This window comes from Nerophis ophidion, linkage group LG08 (genome assembly GCF_033978795.1).
Source record: "Nerophis ophidion isolate RoL-2023_Sa linkage group LG08, RoL_Noph_v1.0, whole genome shotgun sequence".
In the NCBI taxonomy this organism is placed as follows: domain Eukaryota; kingdom Metazoa; phylum Chordata; class Actinopteri; order Syngnathiformes; family Syngnathidae; genus Nerophis; species Nerophis ophidion.
The window spans coordinates 78,467,766-78,486,317 of record NC_084618.1 but is presented as its reverse complement, the minus strand read 5'-3'; the positions used below and the strand labels follow the sequence as shown (position 1 = coordinate 78,486,317).

General features: G+C 40.2%; 1 protein-coding gene across 3 annotated transcripts in view; it reads right to left on the bottom strand.

The window, feature by feature from the left end:
* Positions 1-18,552, bottom strand: part of fbxl15 (F-box and leucine-rich repeat protein 15) — a 101,962-nt gene that overhangs the window by 50,016 nt on the left and 33,394 nt on the right. For 2 of the 3 annotated variants that reach the window (XM_061909812.1, XM_061909811.1), the window contains exon 5: positions 11,482-11,688. In XM_061909812.1, coding sequence (XP_061765796.1) covers positions 11,497-11,688 — 192 coding nt within the window. In that variant the 3' untranslated portion in view covers positions 11,482-11,496. Of the gene's footprint in view, positions 1-11,481; positions 11,689-18,552 lie in introns of those variants that run through there. The other variant, XM_061909813.1, reaches the window with a different exon arrangement.

Below are 18,552 nucleotides of genomic sequence, written 5' to 3'. Positions count from 1 at the left end.
AGACAATATGATTTGCCTGCTTCCCTTTTGTTTTTGCTAGCTTCCATGCAAAGCTCCTTTTGTTTTCTAGCTCCCATGCTAGCTCTTTTAGTTTGTTATCCGCCTTGTGCGCGCTTTTTGTTGTACCCCTTTTGTTTGTTTTTGTTTTAGTATTTTTATTAAATCATGTTTTCTCACTCAACGCCTGCCTCTTTTTCTGCATCTTGGGGTTTGTCAACAACAAACTCTGACACATTTATCCATAAAAATATGGAAAAGCTGCTGATGGTGTTTTTAACAAAGAAGGAAATACCATAGTAGTCCTCTCTCCAAAGTGAATTGTGTATATGTTTTGTAAATAACGTCATACAACTACTGTAGTTATTTGATGGACATTCTATTGTGTTGTTTTTATATATAAAAAAAATGTCCTTATCTAAAAATCTGTTTTTCTTTTAAAAGGCATGTTATATGTCCCAAAAAGTTTTTATTCAATTTGTTTTAATGGGAGGCGACGATTTGAGATACAAGTGTTTTAAAGGCCTACTGAAACCCATTACTACCTAACACGCAGTCTGATAGTTTATATATCAATGATGAAATATTAACATTGCAACACATGCCAATACGGCCGCTTTAGTTTACTAAATTACAATTTTAAATTTCCCGCGGATTTTCTTGTTGAAAACATCGCGGAATGATGACGCGTGTTTGTGACGTCTCGGGTTGTAGCGGACATATTAGTCCAGCACCATTCACGGCTAAAAGTCGTCTCTTTTCATCGCATAATTACACAGTAATTTGGACATCTGTGTTGCTGAATCTTTTGCAATTTGTTCAATTAATAATGGAGACGTCAAAGAAGAATGCTGTTGGTGGAAAGCGGTGGATTGCAGCTGCCTTTAGCACCGAAACACAGCCGGTGTTTCTTTGTTGTGAAGCTTTAACACAGAGCGGTCAAGCGAACATGTTTCTCTACGTCAACCAGCAAGTTTTTGGATGGGAATATTGTGCTCTTACCGGAGACTTCAGTGGATTATGGGACCTCCTCCTGCAGCTCAAAAAGGCAGCTGTGATCTTGTCTCCTCGGCTTCTCTCAGAGACACTGGAGTTCACCGCAGCAGTCCGACTTTCAGGTATGACTTTACAATCTCACTAAAACACTATTAAAACAACAAGCAGATAAGGGATCTTCCAGAATTATCTTAGTAAATGTGTGTAATTACATTTGTAATGACGCCTGCCGCCGTCGCCTTTTCTTTTTCTTTTTTTTACTAGTACTTCACTCTAAACGTCCTCATCCACGAATCTTTCATCCTCGCTCAAATTCAATCAATCAATCAATCAATGTTTACTTATATAGCCCTAAATCACTAGTGTCTCAAAGGGCTGCACAAACCACCACGACATCCTCGGTAGGCCCACATAAGGGCAAGGAAAGGAAAACTCACACCCAGTGGGACGTCGGTGACAATGATGACTATGAGAACCTTGGAGAGGAGGAAAGCAATGGATGTCGAGCGGGTCTAACATGATACTGTGAAAGTTCAATCCATAATGGATCCAACACAGTCGCGAGAGTCCAGTCCAAAGCGGATCCAACACAGCAGCGAGAGTCCCGTTCACAGCGGAGCCAGCAGGAAACCATCCCAAGCGGAGTCCCGTTAATTAATAGGGAAATTGTCGCATTCCCGGTCCGAATAGCTCTAGCTGCTGCTGGCTATGATTATAAACAATGTGAGGATGTGAGGAGCCCTACAACCCGTGACGTCACGCGCACATCGTCTGCTACTTCCGGTAAAAGCAAGTTTTTTTTTATTAGCGACCAAAAGTTGCGAACTTTATCGTCGATGTTCTCTACTAAATCCTTTCAGCAAAAATATGGCAATATCGCGAAATGATCAAGTATGACACATAGAATGGACCTGCTATCCCCGTTTAAATAAGAACATCTCATTTCAGTAGGCCTTTAAGATAACAGGTCCGTGACAGAACCAATTAAGCTTGTAAATTGAGGTACTACTGTATATTTTGCATTGTTTTTCCGGGTCTGGAATGAATTAACAGGATTTGCATTCTTTATAGGGAAAAAGTTATTTAATCTTCGTACGATTCAATCTTCCCTTTGGGACGGATTACCGACAAAAAGGTGGTAGCATGTACAAGGAAACAGGGCCATATATCCCTCGCGCCGAGTCTGTCATTAGAGACCTTAACTTTTAACGGCCTTTTTTTAATGCGTGCAGCATTGTGTTCCTCAAAACGCCATGAAGCTGTCAGCATGGCGACAACAAACGTTCCCGCTGGCACGGCAAAAAGGGCTCGGGAATACGAGGCTATCAGCGGCAGGCCTGCACATTACATCGACGGGTGGAGGTCTTCGCTGTTTTAAGTGGGGCTGCCTGCTGAGGTTCCCCTCCTCCTCCACCTCGCCAGCCAGCAGGCCTATAAGAGTGGTAAGTGGCAGTGATGAGACACTGTCCCTTGTGCCTCCTTCAGCTGCCATTCCCTTTAAATTGAAACAGAGTCCTGCAAATAAATGCCACATTCGGGGGGGGGGGGTAGCACGTGAAAGTTGCATTTCATATAAGCACCCATCGGGGAATTGGCCTTGATTCGCTCTGTTTTTTGTTGTTTATATGATGAAGGGGCTTCACGAGGGTCATCGGCTGTTCATTTATCTTTTATGTTGGCTCTTATAAGACCAGCAAGTGCAGCAAAAAAAAAAAAAGGTATTAAATTCTGCGTATGTATTGTGTAGGGTTGTCCCGATACCAGTGATGTGCTGTTAAGAGAGGCAAGTGAGGCAGTGCCTCACCTGCCACCAGGTGGCTTAATATGAGATGTTCCATCCATCCATCCATCCATTTTCTACCGCTTATTCCCTTTCAGGGTCGCGGGGGGCGCTGGCGCCTATCTCAGCTACAAACGGGCGGAAGGCGGGGTACACCCTGGACAAGTCGCCACCTCATCGCAAGGCCAACACAGATAGACAGACAACATTCACACTCACATTCACACATTAGGGCCAATTTAGTGTTGCCAATCAACCTATCCCCAGGTGCATGTCTTTGGAAGTGGGAGGAAGCCGGAGTACCCGGAGGGAACCCACGCATTCACGGGGAGAACATGCAAACTCCACACAGAAAGATCCCGAGCCTGGATTTGAACCCAGGACTGCAGGACCTTCATATTGTGAGGCAGACGCACTAACCCCTCCCCCACCATGAAGCCATGAGATGTTCCAAAATGAAGTAATAAAATAAAATAAGTTTTAATATTTCTCTTTTGGTTTATGCTTTTTATGTGGTTCCTGTATATTTTGATCATTTTCATGGTCAAAATCACAGAAATTCCATGTTTCCTGATCAAAACAATGCAGCGGGTGAGAAGTGAGGCAGACACAGGCGGTGCCTCCACGGCTACACACACTGTGTATTAAGCGTGTGTGCGAGGGGGTGCAAACCGATGTCCCACTGGGTGTGAGTTTTCCTTGCCCTTATGTGGGCCTACCGAGGATGTCGTGGTGGTTTGTGCAGCCCTTTGAGACACTAGTGATTTAGGGCTATATAAGTAAACATTGATTGATTGAAGCTTGTTGCCACATGGAAAGGGCAGGTCTTGAGGCAGCAAGTACCTCTGCCTCAAGGTAGGAGGCGATATATTGTCAATTTGCAGTTCAATGCCTCAGCAGTACCTTTTATTAGAGTAAGCCAGTGTTTTTTGTCAGATGCAAAAATATTGTTTAATTTCTTGGAATGAAATTTAATTAAATGAATGTTTCTGCCAATATGGAGGATTATATACTGCCTCAAAGATTAAATACTTCTCTAAACTGGACTTTAAGACAAAATTAATGCAATCATACAAAGTACGTTTTCATGGAGGATAGCTATTGCTGCTTCAGATACAAACACAGAAAGGTAATATACACTCACAATACTTGATTTATTTTGTTAAAAGCAAATGGGACCAAAAGGTATTTAATAACAACTTTATCAAATAGTTTTTGGACCCATTTATCCATTTGTGGTATTTAACCTAAATCAACAATGACTAGAGTTGCACATATTAATTTAAGTAAAAAAAATTAAAAAAAAGAAGAAAAAAAAAAGTATGTATGCCTCACCTGGTGTTTAGCTCACCGCACGTCCCTGCCCAATGTGTACCAAATGCACCAAAATGTGTTTTCCTATTTTTCAAAATAAAGTAAAAAAAAAAAAATTTAAAAAAATGGGCTTTTTGACCCGGGGGCCGCATTGGGTTAAAAAAATGGTGGCCCATATATACAGTCGCAATCCAAAGTTTACACACACTTGAACATAATGTCATGGCTGTCTTGAGTTTCCAATACTTTCTACAACTCTTATTTTTTTGTGATAGAGTGATTGGAGCACATACTTGTTGGTCACGAAAAAAAAAACATTCATGAAGTTTGGTTCTTTTATGAATTTATTATGAAAATGTGACCAAATCTGCTGGGTCAAAAGTATTGTTCGAATAATTATGTATATATTATCACACAATTCTTATGATTAAGGGCCGTTGCTATAGTTATTATCAATTGTGCTGAAGTTGTACTTTTTCTATCTGTGCAAAGCAAGTCATCTTGTATCAGTGTTTTCCGACCCTGAATCGGCTGCTGATCATCGAGTGCCGTGACGCAGACACAGCAGAGACAGGGCGATACCACGAGCGTCGACACATTTGCGTCCCATTAATAGTCATATATTGTGCCTAACTGGAGTTGTTGAGAATACCCCCTTCCCACAGCGACAACTTCAGTGATATAACCAGGGACCTCCCAAATAAATAGAGGAAGCACTTGGGTAGGACTTTAGGGTGTAGTTTGGATTAGAGTACAGCCCAAAAAACGTCTCTCCTCGTTTTAGCCAAATTGAACTCTGTCTCTGCATGATTCCTTGCTTCTTGTCTGTTTAATAGATGTCATCAGTGTTTGAACCTGACAAGTATACATACAGCAATGTTAATATTTGCTTACATGTCCCTTGGCAAGTTTCACTGCAATAAGGTGCTTCTGGTAGCCATCCACAAGTTTCTGGTTGAATTTTTCACCACTCGTCTTGACAAAATTGGTGCAGTTCAGCTAAATGTGTTGTTTTTTTTCCTGACATGGACTTGTTTCTTTAGCATTGTCCAACACGTTTAAGTCAGGACTTTGGGAAGGCCATTCTAAAACCTTGATTCTCGCCTGATTTAGCCATTACTTGACCACATTTGACATGGTTGGGGTCATTGTCCTGTTGCAACGCCCAACTGTGCCCAAAACCCAAACCCCGGGCTGATAATTTTAGGTTGTCCTGGAAAATTTGGAGGTAATCCTCCTTTTTCATTGTCCCATTTACTCTCTAGAAAGCAGCAGTTCCATTGGCAGCAAAACAGGCCCAGAGCATAATACTACCACCACCATGCTTGACAGAGGGCTTGGTGTTCCTGGGATTAAAAGACCTCACCTTTTCTCCTCCAAACACATTGCTGGGTATTGTGGCCAAACAGCTCAATATTTGTTTCATCTGACCGCAAAACTTTCCTCCAGAAGGTCTTATCTTTGTCCATGTGATGTCAGATGAAACCATTCTTTGTTTGTTTTTTAAATGTTTTTATTTTTTATAAATGTCTACGAGGGACTTTTAATCACTGCTATGTTGAAATTGGTGTTAATATTGATACTGTTGTTGATAATATTCATTTTTGTCTGACTGCTTTTGGATTGTTTTGTGTGGTGTTTGTGCATCCTCTCAGTTACTCTGTTCATTGCTATTCTGAATGTTACTGGGTCGGGTTTGGTTTTGGAATTGGAAATGCACTATTATGGTATTGTTGTGTATTGTTTTGTTGGATTTAATACATTTAAAAAATAAATAAATGAATATATTAACAACAACAAAAACATGATTCACTATGTAAACAAACGTATTTGGTGGATCCACACCTGACATCCACTTTAATGATACTTAAACAAACTTTATTGAACCACAGGGGAAATGGTTCCAAATAAGTGCAAGAAAAAAAAGCAAGAAAAGTTGAGAATAATACCAGAAATAAAGTAAAATGAAGGAATTCAAAGGAGATACTGTGATGTTCTGCCACTCTTTCAGGCGCATCAAAGAAAGAAAAAAAAAACAAGTACAGGGGCGTATCTTATTGATACTACTATGATTACATTGATATTTTTTAGCGTCACAAAATCTTTTTTCTTTTTTTCAGAATTCACATTATGTTTATAAACTCAGGAAATATGTCTATGGACACATGAGGACTTTAATTATGACCAATGTATGATCCTGTAACTACATGGTATCGGATCGATACCGAAATGTGTGGTATCATCCAAAGCTAATGTAAAGCATCCAAACAACAGAAGAATAAGTGATTATTACATTTTAACAGAAGTGTAGAAAGTACATGTTAAAATAGAAAGTAAGCAGATATTAACAGTAAAGTAGATGAATAATAATTTTGCAGCTTGTTCCTCATTATGTTGACAACATAATAGAATGGAAAATGACACAATATGTCAGCAAACTAATTGGGAGCCTTTGTTTGCTTACTTACTACTAAAAGACTAGTTGTCTAGTATGTTCATTATTTTATTTAGGAAATAATTGCAAAAAGAAAACAAATGTTTGATGTACTATAACATTTTTTGGTTAAAATATAGCCTATAATGCCATTTTTTTGTGGTCCCCTTTATTTACAAAAGTATCGAAACACATTTTGGTACCAAAATATTGTTTTTGGGACAACCCTAGTCACCATAGCGCACTGTCATGGGCATCATTTTTTTTTTTTAAAAGTACCATTATCTTTTTTAATTCATTAGTACTGCAGTACTTTATTACTATTGATATACCGTACAACCCTCGTATTGAATCTCGAGTCTGATCCTTTCACCTCTCTCAGCACCAACACGCATTACTTTTACTCGCTCCTCATTAGCTTTAAATGGCATCTCTCTTTAAGATGAATTGAAGCTGGGATAAACCAAGATGGCCCCCAAGTGCGTCCTGCTGTTTGTTATCCGCGGCGCCGGTGGAGGAAAAAAAAAAACGGCAACATTAAATCCTCCAAGTTGTTGTTAAACTAGCTCTATTACCATGTGTGTGAGCCATTTCCATAAAGTGACATATACCCCCCCCCTTCCCCCCCCCTCCTCACGCGGCCCCCGCCTGGATCAAATGGGGACTATTGATCCTGCAGCACTCCATTTCAAGTTAATTGTGCTTGAAATGAGGTGCACACACACTCAAGCATACCTGCATGGGGAAGGCTTTATTTATTTATATTTGTCAGGGAACCCCCACCCTTGTGTTAGATAAAGTGAAAATATTCAATTCATGTGAAGCTTAAAAAAAAAGGGGGGGGGCTTCCGGAGACTCACGACATACTATTTTAGTATGTTGTTTCCTACTGGTGAGTGACCCTGCTGCCCCTAGTGGCCAGGCCGCCGCATTGCATCACAATTTAAACATCCCTCTGTTTGTTTCTGACCTTCTTCTTTTTATAATAGTATATATAAATAAGCGGAAATGGTGTAATGGATCGGTTTAACCGGTGCGCACGCGTGGGCAGGATTTAATTTGCATGCCAGATTAGCTCGCTCTCGGGTCGGGTCGGCGCCGGAGGGCGGTCTGTTCGTTAATAGGATCTGGTCTCTTTATATGCGTTAAGTCAATTGAGCTCGGACGTAATCTGATTTCACACACGACGCCGTGCAAATGTTGAACGCCGTCGTGCCCTTAAGTGCATGACTGTTGGTATTTATGGCGGGAAGAGACCTCGCCGAAGCAGGTGATAAATAAACAGCGTAGAGGTGCTGTCGGGTTTCAAACCTTTTCACCACTTTCTCAAGTCATACTAGGGTTTGTACGGCATACCGGTGTCAGTATAGTACTGCGATACTAATGAATCATATTTCAATCAATCAATCAATGTTTATTTATATAGCCCCAAATCACAAATGTCTCAAAGGACTGCACAAATCATTACGACTACAACATCCTCGGAAGAACCCACAAAAGGGCAAGGAAAACTCACACCCAGTGGGCAGGGAGAATTCACATCCAGTGGGACGCCAGTGACAATGCTGACTATGAGAAACCTTGGAGAGGACCTCAGATGTGGGCAACCCCCCCCTCTAGGGGACCGAAAGCAATGGATGTCGAGCGGGTCTAACATGATACTGTGAAAGTTCAATCCATAGTGGCTCCAAGACAGCAGTGAGAGTCTCGTCCACAGGAAACCATCTCAAGCGGATCAGCAGCGTAGAGATGTCCCCAACCGATACAGGCGAGCGGTCCATCCTGGGTCCCGACGAGCGGTCCATCCTGGGTCTCGACTCTGGACAGTCAGTACTTCATCTATGGTCATCGGACCGGACCCCCTCCACAAGGGAGGGGGGGACATAGGAGAAAGAAAAGAAGCGGCAGATCAACTGGTCTAAAAAGGGAGTCTATTTAAAGGCTAGAGTATACAGATGAGTTTTAAGATGAGACTTAAATGCTTCTACTGAGGTAGCATCTCGAACTGTTACCGGGAGGGCATTCCAGAGTACTGGAGCCCGAACGGAAAACGCTCTATAGCCCGCAGACTTTTTTTGGGCTTTGGGAATCACTAATAAGCCGGAGTCCTTTGAACGCAGATTTCTTGCCGGGACATATGGTACAATACAATCGGCAAGATAGGCTGGAGCTAGACCGTGTAGTATTTTATACGTAAGTAGTAAAACCTTAAAGTCACATCTTAAGTGCACAGGAAGCCAGTGCAGGTGAGCCAGTACAGGTATATATGTATGTATATATGTATATAAAGGTATATACAGTACAGGCGTAATATGATCAAACTTTCTTGTTCTTGTCAAAATTTGGTACTATAGCGCCTCTAAAAAGTACCCCGCCCCACTTCCCCCGTCATCGTCCCGCCATGTCATTGCTGGTTTTAATAGCAGAGGAGCATGTTCGGCGGCGCACAATCACTGAGTACTTGGGGGAGAGTGGCCGTGCCAGCAATCTGAGGTTTACTGGTTCAATCCCCACCTTCTACCAACCTGGTCACGTCCGTTGTGTCCTTGACCAAGACACTTCACCCTTGCTCCTGATGGGTCAGGGTTAGAGCCGTGCATGGCAGCTCCAGCCATCAGTGAGTGAATGTGTGTGTGTGAATGTGGAAATAGTGTCAAAGCGCTTTGAGTTCCTTAAAAAAGGTAGGAAAGCGCTATAGAAGTACAACCCATTTACTTACAAACAGACACAGTGTGCAGAGAGAAAAGGGAGAACGGACACATTTTGGCTTAAAGGCCTACTGAAAGCCACTACTACTGACCACGCAGTCTGATAGTTTATATATCAATGATGAAATATTAACATTGCAACACATGACAATACGGCCGCTTTAGTTTACTAAATTACAATTTTAAATTTCCCGCGGAGTTTCCTGTTGAAAACGTCGCGGAATGATGGGAAGCATTATTGTAGCGGACATATTAGCCCAGCACCACATACGACTAAAAGTAGTCTCTTTTCATCGCAGAATTACACAGTAATTTGGACGTCTGTGTTGCTGAATCTTTTGCAATTTGTTCAATTAATAATGGAGACAATAAAGAAGAATACTGTTGGTGGAAAGAGGTGGATTGCAGCTGTCTTTAGCAACCGAAACACAGCCGGTGTTTCTTTGTTTGTTGTGAAGCTTTAACACAGAGCAGTCAAGCCAACATGTTTCTCTACGTCAACAAGCAGGTTTTTGGGTGGGAAAATTGTGATATTAAGTCGACTCTTACCGGAGACTTCAGTGGATTATGGGACCTCCTCCTGTAGCTGTCAAAAAGGCAGCTGTGATCTTGGCTCCTCCATTGGCTTCTGTCAGAGACACTGGCGTTCACCGCAGCCCTCCGACTTTCAGGTATGACTTTATAATCTCACTAAAACACTATTAACACAAAAAGCAGATAAGGGATTTTCCAGAATTATCCTAGTAAATGTGTCTAATAACATCTGAATCGCTCACACTGCCGTCGCCTTTTCTTTTTTTTTTTTTTTTGTGCTTCACTCTAACTTTCCTCATCCACGAATCTTTCATCCTCACTCAAATTAATGGGGAAATCGTCGCTTTTTCGGTCCGAATTGCTCTTGCTGCTGGTGGCTATGATTATAAACAATGTTCAGATGTGAGGAGCCCTACAACCCGTGACGTCACGCGCACATCGTCTGCTACTTCCGGTACAGGCAAGGCTTTTTTATTAGCGACCAAAAGTTGCAAACTTTATCGTCGATGTTCTCTACTAAATCCTTTCGGCAAAAATATGGCAATATCGCAAAATGATCAAGTATGACACATAGAATGGACCTGCTATCCCCGTTTGAATAAGAACATCTCATTTCAGTAGGCCTTTAAAAACTAACGATAAAGGTGAAGTCATAACACCGGTTATAGTGTATATAACATTAGTTATAGTGTATATATATTTTCTCATTCTGCTTTGCACATTCTTGGAGTCAACATGTGCATAATCATGTACATAGTGTCATGTACATAGTGTATATATACCTCCCGCCCCCATTTTTTGTATTGTATTGTTTTTTTTCAAATCACCTGACATGTATACTGTGTTTATGTACAAAATGTATCCATTTTTGTAACGTCATTTTTAAATACATGTTACAGGTTATATATCTTTTATTATTGAATGTATCAAATGTGATGAATATTTACTGGAAACAAGCCTTTTGGCTTTTTGTGCCGTCCATTTTCTTTTCTAAAGCATTACATGCATTAAATTCTATAAGCACATGCCTAAAATAACTTAAGCTGTATTTAGAAGTCGATGAAAAAATTAGAGCCATTAAATGTTTGTTTCTTACTTATCTGATTAGTCCACTAATTGTTAAGATAATCGTTGACTGATTGACTATCAAAATAATCGTTAGTTGCAGCCCTAGAGTGGAATGCTAATCACGCATATTTGGTGAGTGCATTAATGCAAGCTAATCCATGCTAACATGCTATTTAGGCTAGCTGTATGTAAATATTGAATCAGTATGCCTAATTTAATTTTCCTTACTTACATCCTGTTTATTTCACGACACATTATCTGTATGTAATATTGCCTGCATTTCTGATGATTGTTTGTGTGCTGTGTTGTTCCAGACCACAGCAAACATTACCCAGCTTGCAAAGATTGTAATAAATCCAGTAGAGGAAGACAGCCTGTCGTTTCCTTTGACTTGAACACACACATCTATACCTTTGGCCATTCTAAGCCAGTCATTTCCAGGAGTTATCTCACCTTCTGAGAAGCCTTCGTTTTACTAATGATTTCCAATGTTGTAAAAATGTGTAGAATAAATATTACACTTCAACATTTCTGTCAACCAAGATTTGCATCAGCTTGCGACACATAGTCATTTTGATAGTAGGCTAATATACCTAATATATACATTAACATCATGTGTCCCTTTCATTGTAACACTTTTATAATGCGTTCAATTTTTTCCAGCTTCAGAAAAATTCATTTTTTTGTATTTTCGGTCCAAAATGTCTCTTTCGACATTTTGGGTTGCTGACCCCTCGTGACAAACACAAACAAAACAAAAACACACAGCTGACCTCACACTGACCCCATTGTTGTGGTTCAACCCGCCTGACTGGCTGCTCTCGTTTGTTGACGTTTGCTCCATCATCACAGGGGAACTAGGAAGTCAGAAATAAAAAAGTCACATTAAATCAAACAAAGACTCAACTTTGACAACAAGTACCTAGAAAAAGTCATACTGAGAATTTTTTTTTTTCCATTTAAATGGATTGAGATCAATTTCCTCAATGCTTGGCCCTTCCTTTAAAAAAACAGAACATTTTTAACATGTAACATGCTTTTAAACAGGAAAAGCAACTTTTATATGAGAAATATTATACAAAAAAACAATACAATAGAACTGTGGAGGGAGATGTTGCCAGCGCTGCCTGCAGGAGCAAAGGTCACCGCCTCTGTCCATGGTGCTGAGGACAGAGCACCATCAGGCGGGGACGTGGCAGTGGTGACGGCGAGACACAGCTGGCAGGTGATTAGATTCTACAGGTGGTACGTGTTAATCTAATCATCTGTTGTCTTTAACAGTAAGTGGCCGGGAGCAGGAGGGGAGAGAGGATACGGACGTGACTGAAAAGGCACGTTTTGCGGAAGAAAGACTTCGATAAAAGCATATGTGCATTAAAATCTGCACGCTTGGCTCCCGTGAAGTGACTTCGACAAGAATGTAATATAAACAACTACAGTACTTTAAAGGCCTACTGAAATGAGATTTTCTTACTTAAACGGGGATAGCAGCTCCATTCTATGTGTCATACTTCATCATTTCGCGATATTGCCATATTTTTGCTGAAAGGATTTAGTAGAGAACATCCACGGTAAAGTTTGCAACTGTCGGTGCTAAGAGAAAAGCCCTGCCTCTACCGGAAGTCGCAGACGATGACGTCACAAGTGTGGGGGCTCCTCACATATTCACATTGATTTTAATGGGAGCCTCCAGCAAAAAGTGCTATTCGGACCGAGAAATCGACAATTTCCTCATTAATTTGAGCAAATATGAAAGATTCCTGTTTGAGGATGTTGATAGCGACAGACTAGAAAAAAAGAATATGACTTAAAAAAAAAAAACGTGATTGCATTGGGACGGATTTTGATGTTTTTAGACACATTTACTAGGATAATTCTGGGAAATCCCTTATCTTTCTATTGTGTTGCTAGTGTTTTAGTGAGTTTAATATTACCTAATAGTCTGAGGGGTGTGTCCACGGGTGTCTCAGGGAAGTCGACGGCAGCTATGGACGGCCCAAGCTCAGCTTTTCTCCGGTAAGAAGCGACTTTTTAACCACAATTTTCTCACTGAAACCTGCTGGTTGACATTCGGTCGGGATCCATGTTGGCTTGACCCCTGATCCATATTAAATTTTTACCTCCGGGAATTTTAAACAGGGAATCACCGTGTGTTTGTGTGGCTAAAGGCTAAAGCTTCCCAACTCCATCTTTCTACTGTGACTTCTCCAATATTAATTTAACAAATTGCAAAAGATTCAGCAACACAGATGTCCAAAATACCGTGTAATTATCAATCAATCAATCAATCAATGTTTATTTATATAGCCCCAAATCACAAATGTCTCAAAGGACTGCACAAATCATTACGACTACAACATCCTCGGAAGAACCCACAAAAGGGCAAGGAAAACTCACACCCAGTGGGCAGGGAGAATTCACATCCAGTGGGACGCCAGTGACAATGCTGACTATGAGAAACCTTGGAGAGGACCTCAGATGTGGGCAACCCCCCCCTCTAGGGGACCGAAAGCAATGGATGTCGAGCGGGTCTAACATGATACTGTGAAAGTTCAATCCATAGTGGCTCCAAGACAGCAGTGAGAGTCCCGTCCACAGGAAACCATCTCAAGCGGATCAGCAGCGTAGAGATGTCCCCAACCGATACAGGCGAGCGGTCCATCCTGGGTCCCGACGAGCGGTCCATCCTGGGTCTCGACTCTGGACAGTCAGTACTTCATCCATGGTCATCGGACCGGACCCCCTCCACAAGGGAGGGGGGGACATAGGAGAAAGAAAAGAAGCGGCAGATCAACTGGTCTAAAAAGGAGGTCTATTTAAAGGCTAGAGTATACAGATGAGTTTTAAGGTGAGACTTAAATGCTTCTACTGAGGTAGCATCTCGAACTGTTACCGGGAGGGCATTCCAGAGTACTGGAGCCCGAACGGAAAACGCTCTATAGCCTGCAGACTTTTTTTGAGCTCTAGGAATCACTAATAAGCCGGAGTCCTTTGAAGGCAGATTTCTTGCCGGGACATATGGTACAATACAATCGGCAAGATAGGATGGAGCTAGACCGTGTAGTATTTTATACGTAAGTAGTAAAACCTTAAAGTCACATCTTAAGTGCACAGGAAGCCAGTGCAGGTGAGCCAGTACAGGTATATATGTATGTATATATGTATATATGTATATAAAGGTATATACAGTACAGGTATATATGTATGTATATATGTATATAAAGGTATATACAGTACAGGCGTAATGTGATCAAACTTTCTTGTTCTTGTCAAAAGTCTAGCAGCCGCATTTTGTACCAATGTGTAATTATGCCGTTAAAGCAGACGACTTTTAGCTGTGTGTGTGTGTAGCGCTCATACTTTCTAGAAAAGCGTGACGTCTTGCGTACACGTCATCATTACATGACGTTTCCAAGCTGAAACTCCCGGGAAATTTAAAATTGTAATTTAGTAAACTAAAAAAAGCCATATTGTCATGTGTTGCAATGTTAATATTTCATCATTGATATATAAACTATCAGAGTAGTAGTGGCTTTCAGTAGGCCTTTAATGAAGTGATAAAAATATTAAACATTCTCCATTAAACACACTCATTCTGCTTAAGTATGGTGCAGACTAGCAGTGCTGAGCTCCAACTCCTTCAACGCGCTTTTTTACGTTTTTTCGGGGTGATTTCCTTGTGATACATGTTATACTTCTTATGTCGATCTCTAGCTATAGCCTAGTACTAGCGAGTAAAACCTGATGTGTCGGTCAGAGATAAGAGGGTTCACTGTGACGTTCACCACGTCAACTAGCGGTGGGGAGGCTCGGAACCCGAATTTTTGCTCGGGATACAAGCTGAGAGACCGCTTGTGTCCCGAAAAGCTCGTAAGCAGGGGCACTCGCATCCCAAGTAAACACTGTAATATAAAAATGATGTCCCGGACATTAAAAAAAAAAAGCAATAGACAATAAAGGCAAAAAGGTGGTCCTTATTTATTTTTCAGGGGGTTGGCAACCCTAATAGGAAGTATCAGCAGCGGTGAGCCTTTTAGCATGTAGCTAACTAATAGCTACTGACCTCACTGCCCACTGACTTATTTTACAGTCTGAAATGTCTTCTTCCTATAACTTTAAAAATTGCGTTAGGTCACTTTTCAGAGATGAAAATCCTACATGTGCATTGGCGTAACATGGAGAACTTCATTACTATGGAACTAAAAGACAATATGTACTGGTTTGAAATCACCATTAACACAACTGCATGGAAATTAGTGCGACGTTAAATTATGCAAAACCAACTTTTCTTACCTATTGGTACATGTTTTGGTGTATTTGAGAGCTGCATAAGTCACACAAATTTCAAATCAAAATTGTGGCAATGTTGCGGAGATATTTATAAAATAATCTTGCCTTCCTTCATACAAACCCCATTTCCATATGAGTTGGGAAATTGTGTTAGATGTAAATATAAACGGAATACAATGATTTGCAAATCATTTTCAAGCCATATTCAGTTGAATATGCTACAAAGACAACATATTTCATGTTCAAACTCATAAACATTTTTTTTTTTTTGCAAATAATCATTAACTTTAGAATTTGATTCCAGCAACACATGACAAAGAAGTTGGGAAAGGTGGAAATAAATACTGATAAAGTTGAGGAATGCTCATCAAACACTTATTTGGAACATCCCACAGGTGTGCAGGCTAATTGGGAACAGGTGGGTGCCATGATTGGGTATAAAAACAGCTTCCCAAAAAAGCTCAGTCTTTCACAAGAAAGGATGGGGCGAGGTACACCCCTTTGTCCACAACTGCGTGAGCAAATAGTCAAACAGTTTAAGAACAACGTTTCTCAAAGTGACATTGCAAGAAATTTAGGGGTTTCAACATCTACGCTCCATAATATCATCAAAAGGTTCAGAGAATCTGGAGAAATCACTCCACGTAAGCGGCATGGCCGGAAACCAACATTTCCGATCCCTCAGACGGCACTGTATCAAAAACCGACATCAATCTCTAAAGGATATCACCACATGGGCTCAGGAACACTTCAGAAAACCACTGTCACTAAATACAGTTTGTCGCTACATCTGTAAGTGCAAGTTAAAGCTCTACTGTGCAAAGCAAAAGCTATTTATCAACAACATCCAGAAACGCCGCCGTCTTCTCTGGGCCCAACATCATATAAGATGGACTGATGCAAAGTGGAAAAGTGTTCTGTGGTCTGACGAGTGCACATTTCAAATTGTTTTTGGAAATATTCGACATTGTGTTATCCGGACCAAAGGAGAAGCGAACCATCCAGACTGTTTTCGACGCAAAGTTCAAAAGCCAGGATCTCTGATGGTATGGAAGTGCATTAGTGCCCAAGGCATGGGTAACTTACACATCCGTGAAGGCACCATTAATGCTGAAAGGTACATACAGGCTTTGGAACAACATATGCTGCCATCTAAGCGCCGTCTTTTTCATGGACGCCCCTGCTTATTTCAGCAAAACAATGCCAAGCCACATTCAGCACGTGTTACAACAGCATAGCTTCGTAAGAAAAGAGTGCGAGTACTTTCCTGGCCCGCCTGCAGTCCAGACCTGTCTCCCATCAAAAATGTGTGGCGCTTTATGAAGCGTAAAATACGACAGCGGAGACCCCGGACTGTTGAATGACTGAAGCTTTACATAAAACAAGAATGGGAAAGAATTTCACTTTCAAAGCTTCAACAATTAGTTTCCTCAGTTATCAAACGTTTATTGAGTGTTGTTAAAAGAAAAGGTGATGTAACACAGTGTTGAACATGCCCTTTCCCAACTACTTTGGCACGTGTTGTGGCCATGAAATTCTAAGTTAATTATTATTTGCCCAAAAAAAATAAAGTTTATGCGTTTGAACATCAAATATCTTGTCTTTGTAGTGCATTCAACTGAATATGGGTAGAAAAGGATTTGCAAATCATTGTATTCTGTTTATATTTACATCTCACGCAATTTCCCAACTCATATGGAAACGGGGTTTGTAAAATCCAGTTAGGCAGGATATGCCTTTAAATCATATACTGCTAAAAACAAAAAAAAGGAAATCAGAGGTTGAAAAGAAAGACGCTGCACGTAAAAAAAACTAAGAAAGGACAAATCTTGAATACATATGGTTCCAATGTATTCAAGATTGAGAACATTGTGGGCCAGTCTTGGACTAACTTTTGACACGCAAGTGGCTGTTTTCCTTCTAGACAGGTGATCTAACGTTCCATTTTCCTATATGTTGAGTAAATCCTCGATAGTCTGTAACAAATTACGAACTCGGACAGGCCCAAACAATTATTTTGACTCGAGGGGCCAAATTTATAGAAAAAAAATGTGTCTGTGGGCCGGTTTATCTATTTTTAGGAACACTACAACAAAACCTCACAATAATGTCTGATTGAATGCTAAAAACATTATGACAGACCGCCTTCAAAACAAAATGGAATTTCATTTTTTTTTTTACCGAATGAGACATCCAGAATGTACATGAAAATAAAGAATGTGGGATTTACAATATTAACTATGAACGATAAAACACAAAATATTGACATCATATGAACGTCACACAACGATCTACATATTTTACGATCAAGCGAAACGCAAAAAAAATGCAACAAACACAGCAAAATGTGAACGTGAAGAGTAAAAAAAACGCCACCTACAATCTGATATATCACTAAGCTTTAGAACTTTCTAAAAATCTCTTTCCGCATCTTCCTCTGTGGAAACATTCTGTGAAAACTCTCCAGACCCACACTGTTGGTGCCTCGTCTGAGCTGCTGGGACTTAGATTACCACAGTAACTAATTAGATGACCATAGTAACTAATTAGATGACCATAGTAACTAATTAGATGACCATAGTAACTAATTAGATGACCATAGTAACTAATTAGATGACCATAGTAACTCATTAGATGACCATAGTAACTCATTAGATGACCATAGTAACTAATTAGATGACCATAGTAACTCATTAGATGACCATAGTAACTAATTACATGACTATAGTAACTAATTAAATGACCATAGTAACTAATTACATGACTATAGTAACTAATTAAATGACCATAGTAACTAATTAGATGACCATAGTAACTAATTAGATGACCATAGTAACTAATCAGATGACCATAGTAACTAATTAGATGACCATAGTAACTAATTAGATGACCATAGTAACTAATTAAATGACCATAGTAACTAATTAAATGACCATAGTAACTAATTACATGACTATAGTAACTAATTAAATGACCATAGTAACTAATTAGATGACCATAGTAACTAATTACATGACCATAGTAATTAATTACATGACCATAGTAACTAGTATATCATGCAAAAGCGCAGATTCCAAGCATTGAAATACTTTGTATAGTTCAAGACTTACGTTAACTTGAAAACATCACTCACTGCACATCATAATGGCAGCTACAGTTTCCATCTTCAAGATCTAAAAAAAATATTTGGGAATGTCCGGCGGGCCAGATTGAAAAGCTTAACGGGCCTTAAAGTCCTACTGAAATCCACTACTAGCGACCACGCAGTCTGATAGTTTATATATCAATGATGAAATATTAACATTGCAACACATGCCAATACGGCCGCTTTAGTTTACTAAATTACAATTTTAAATTTCCCGGGAGTTTCGTTTTCGAAACGTCGTGTAATGATGACGTGTACGCAAGACGTCACGGGTTTTTAGGAAGTA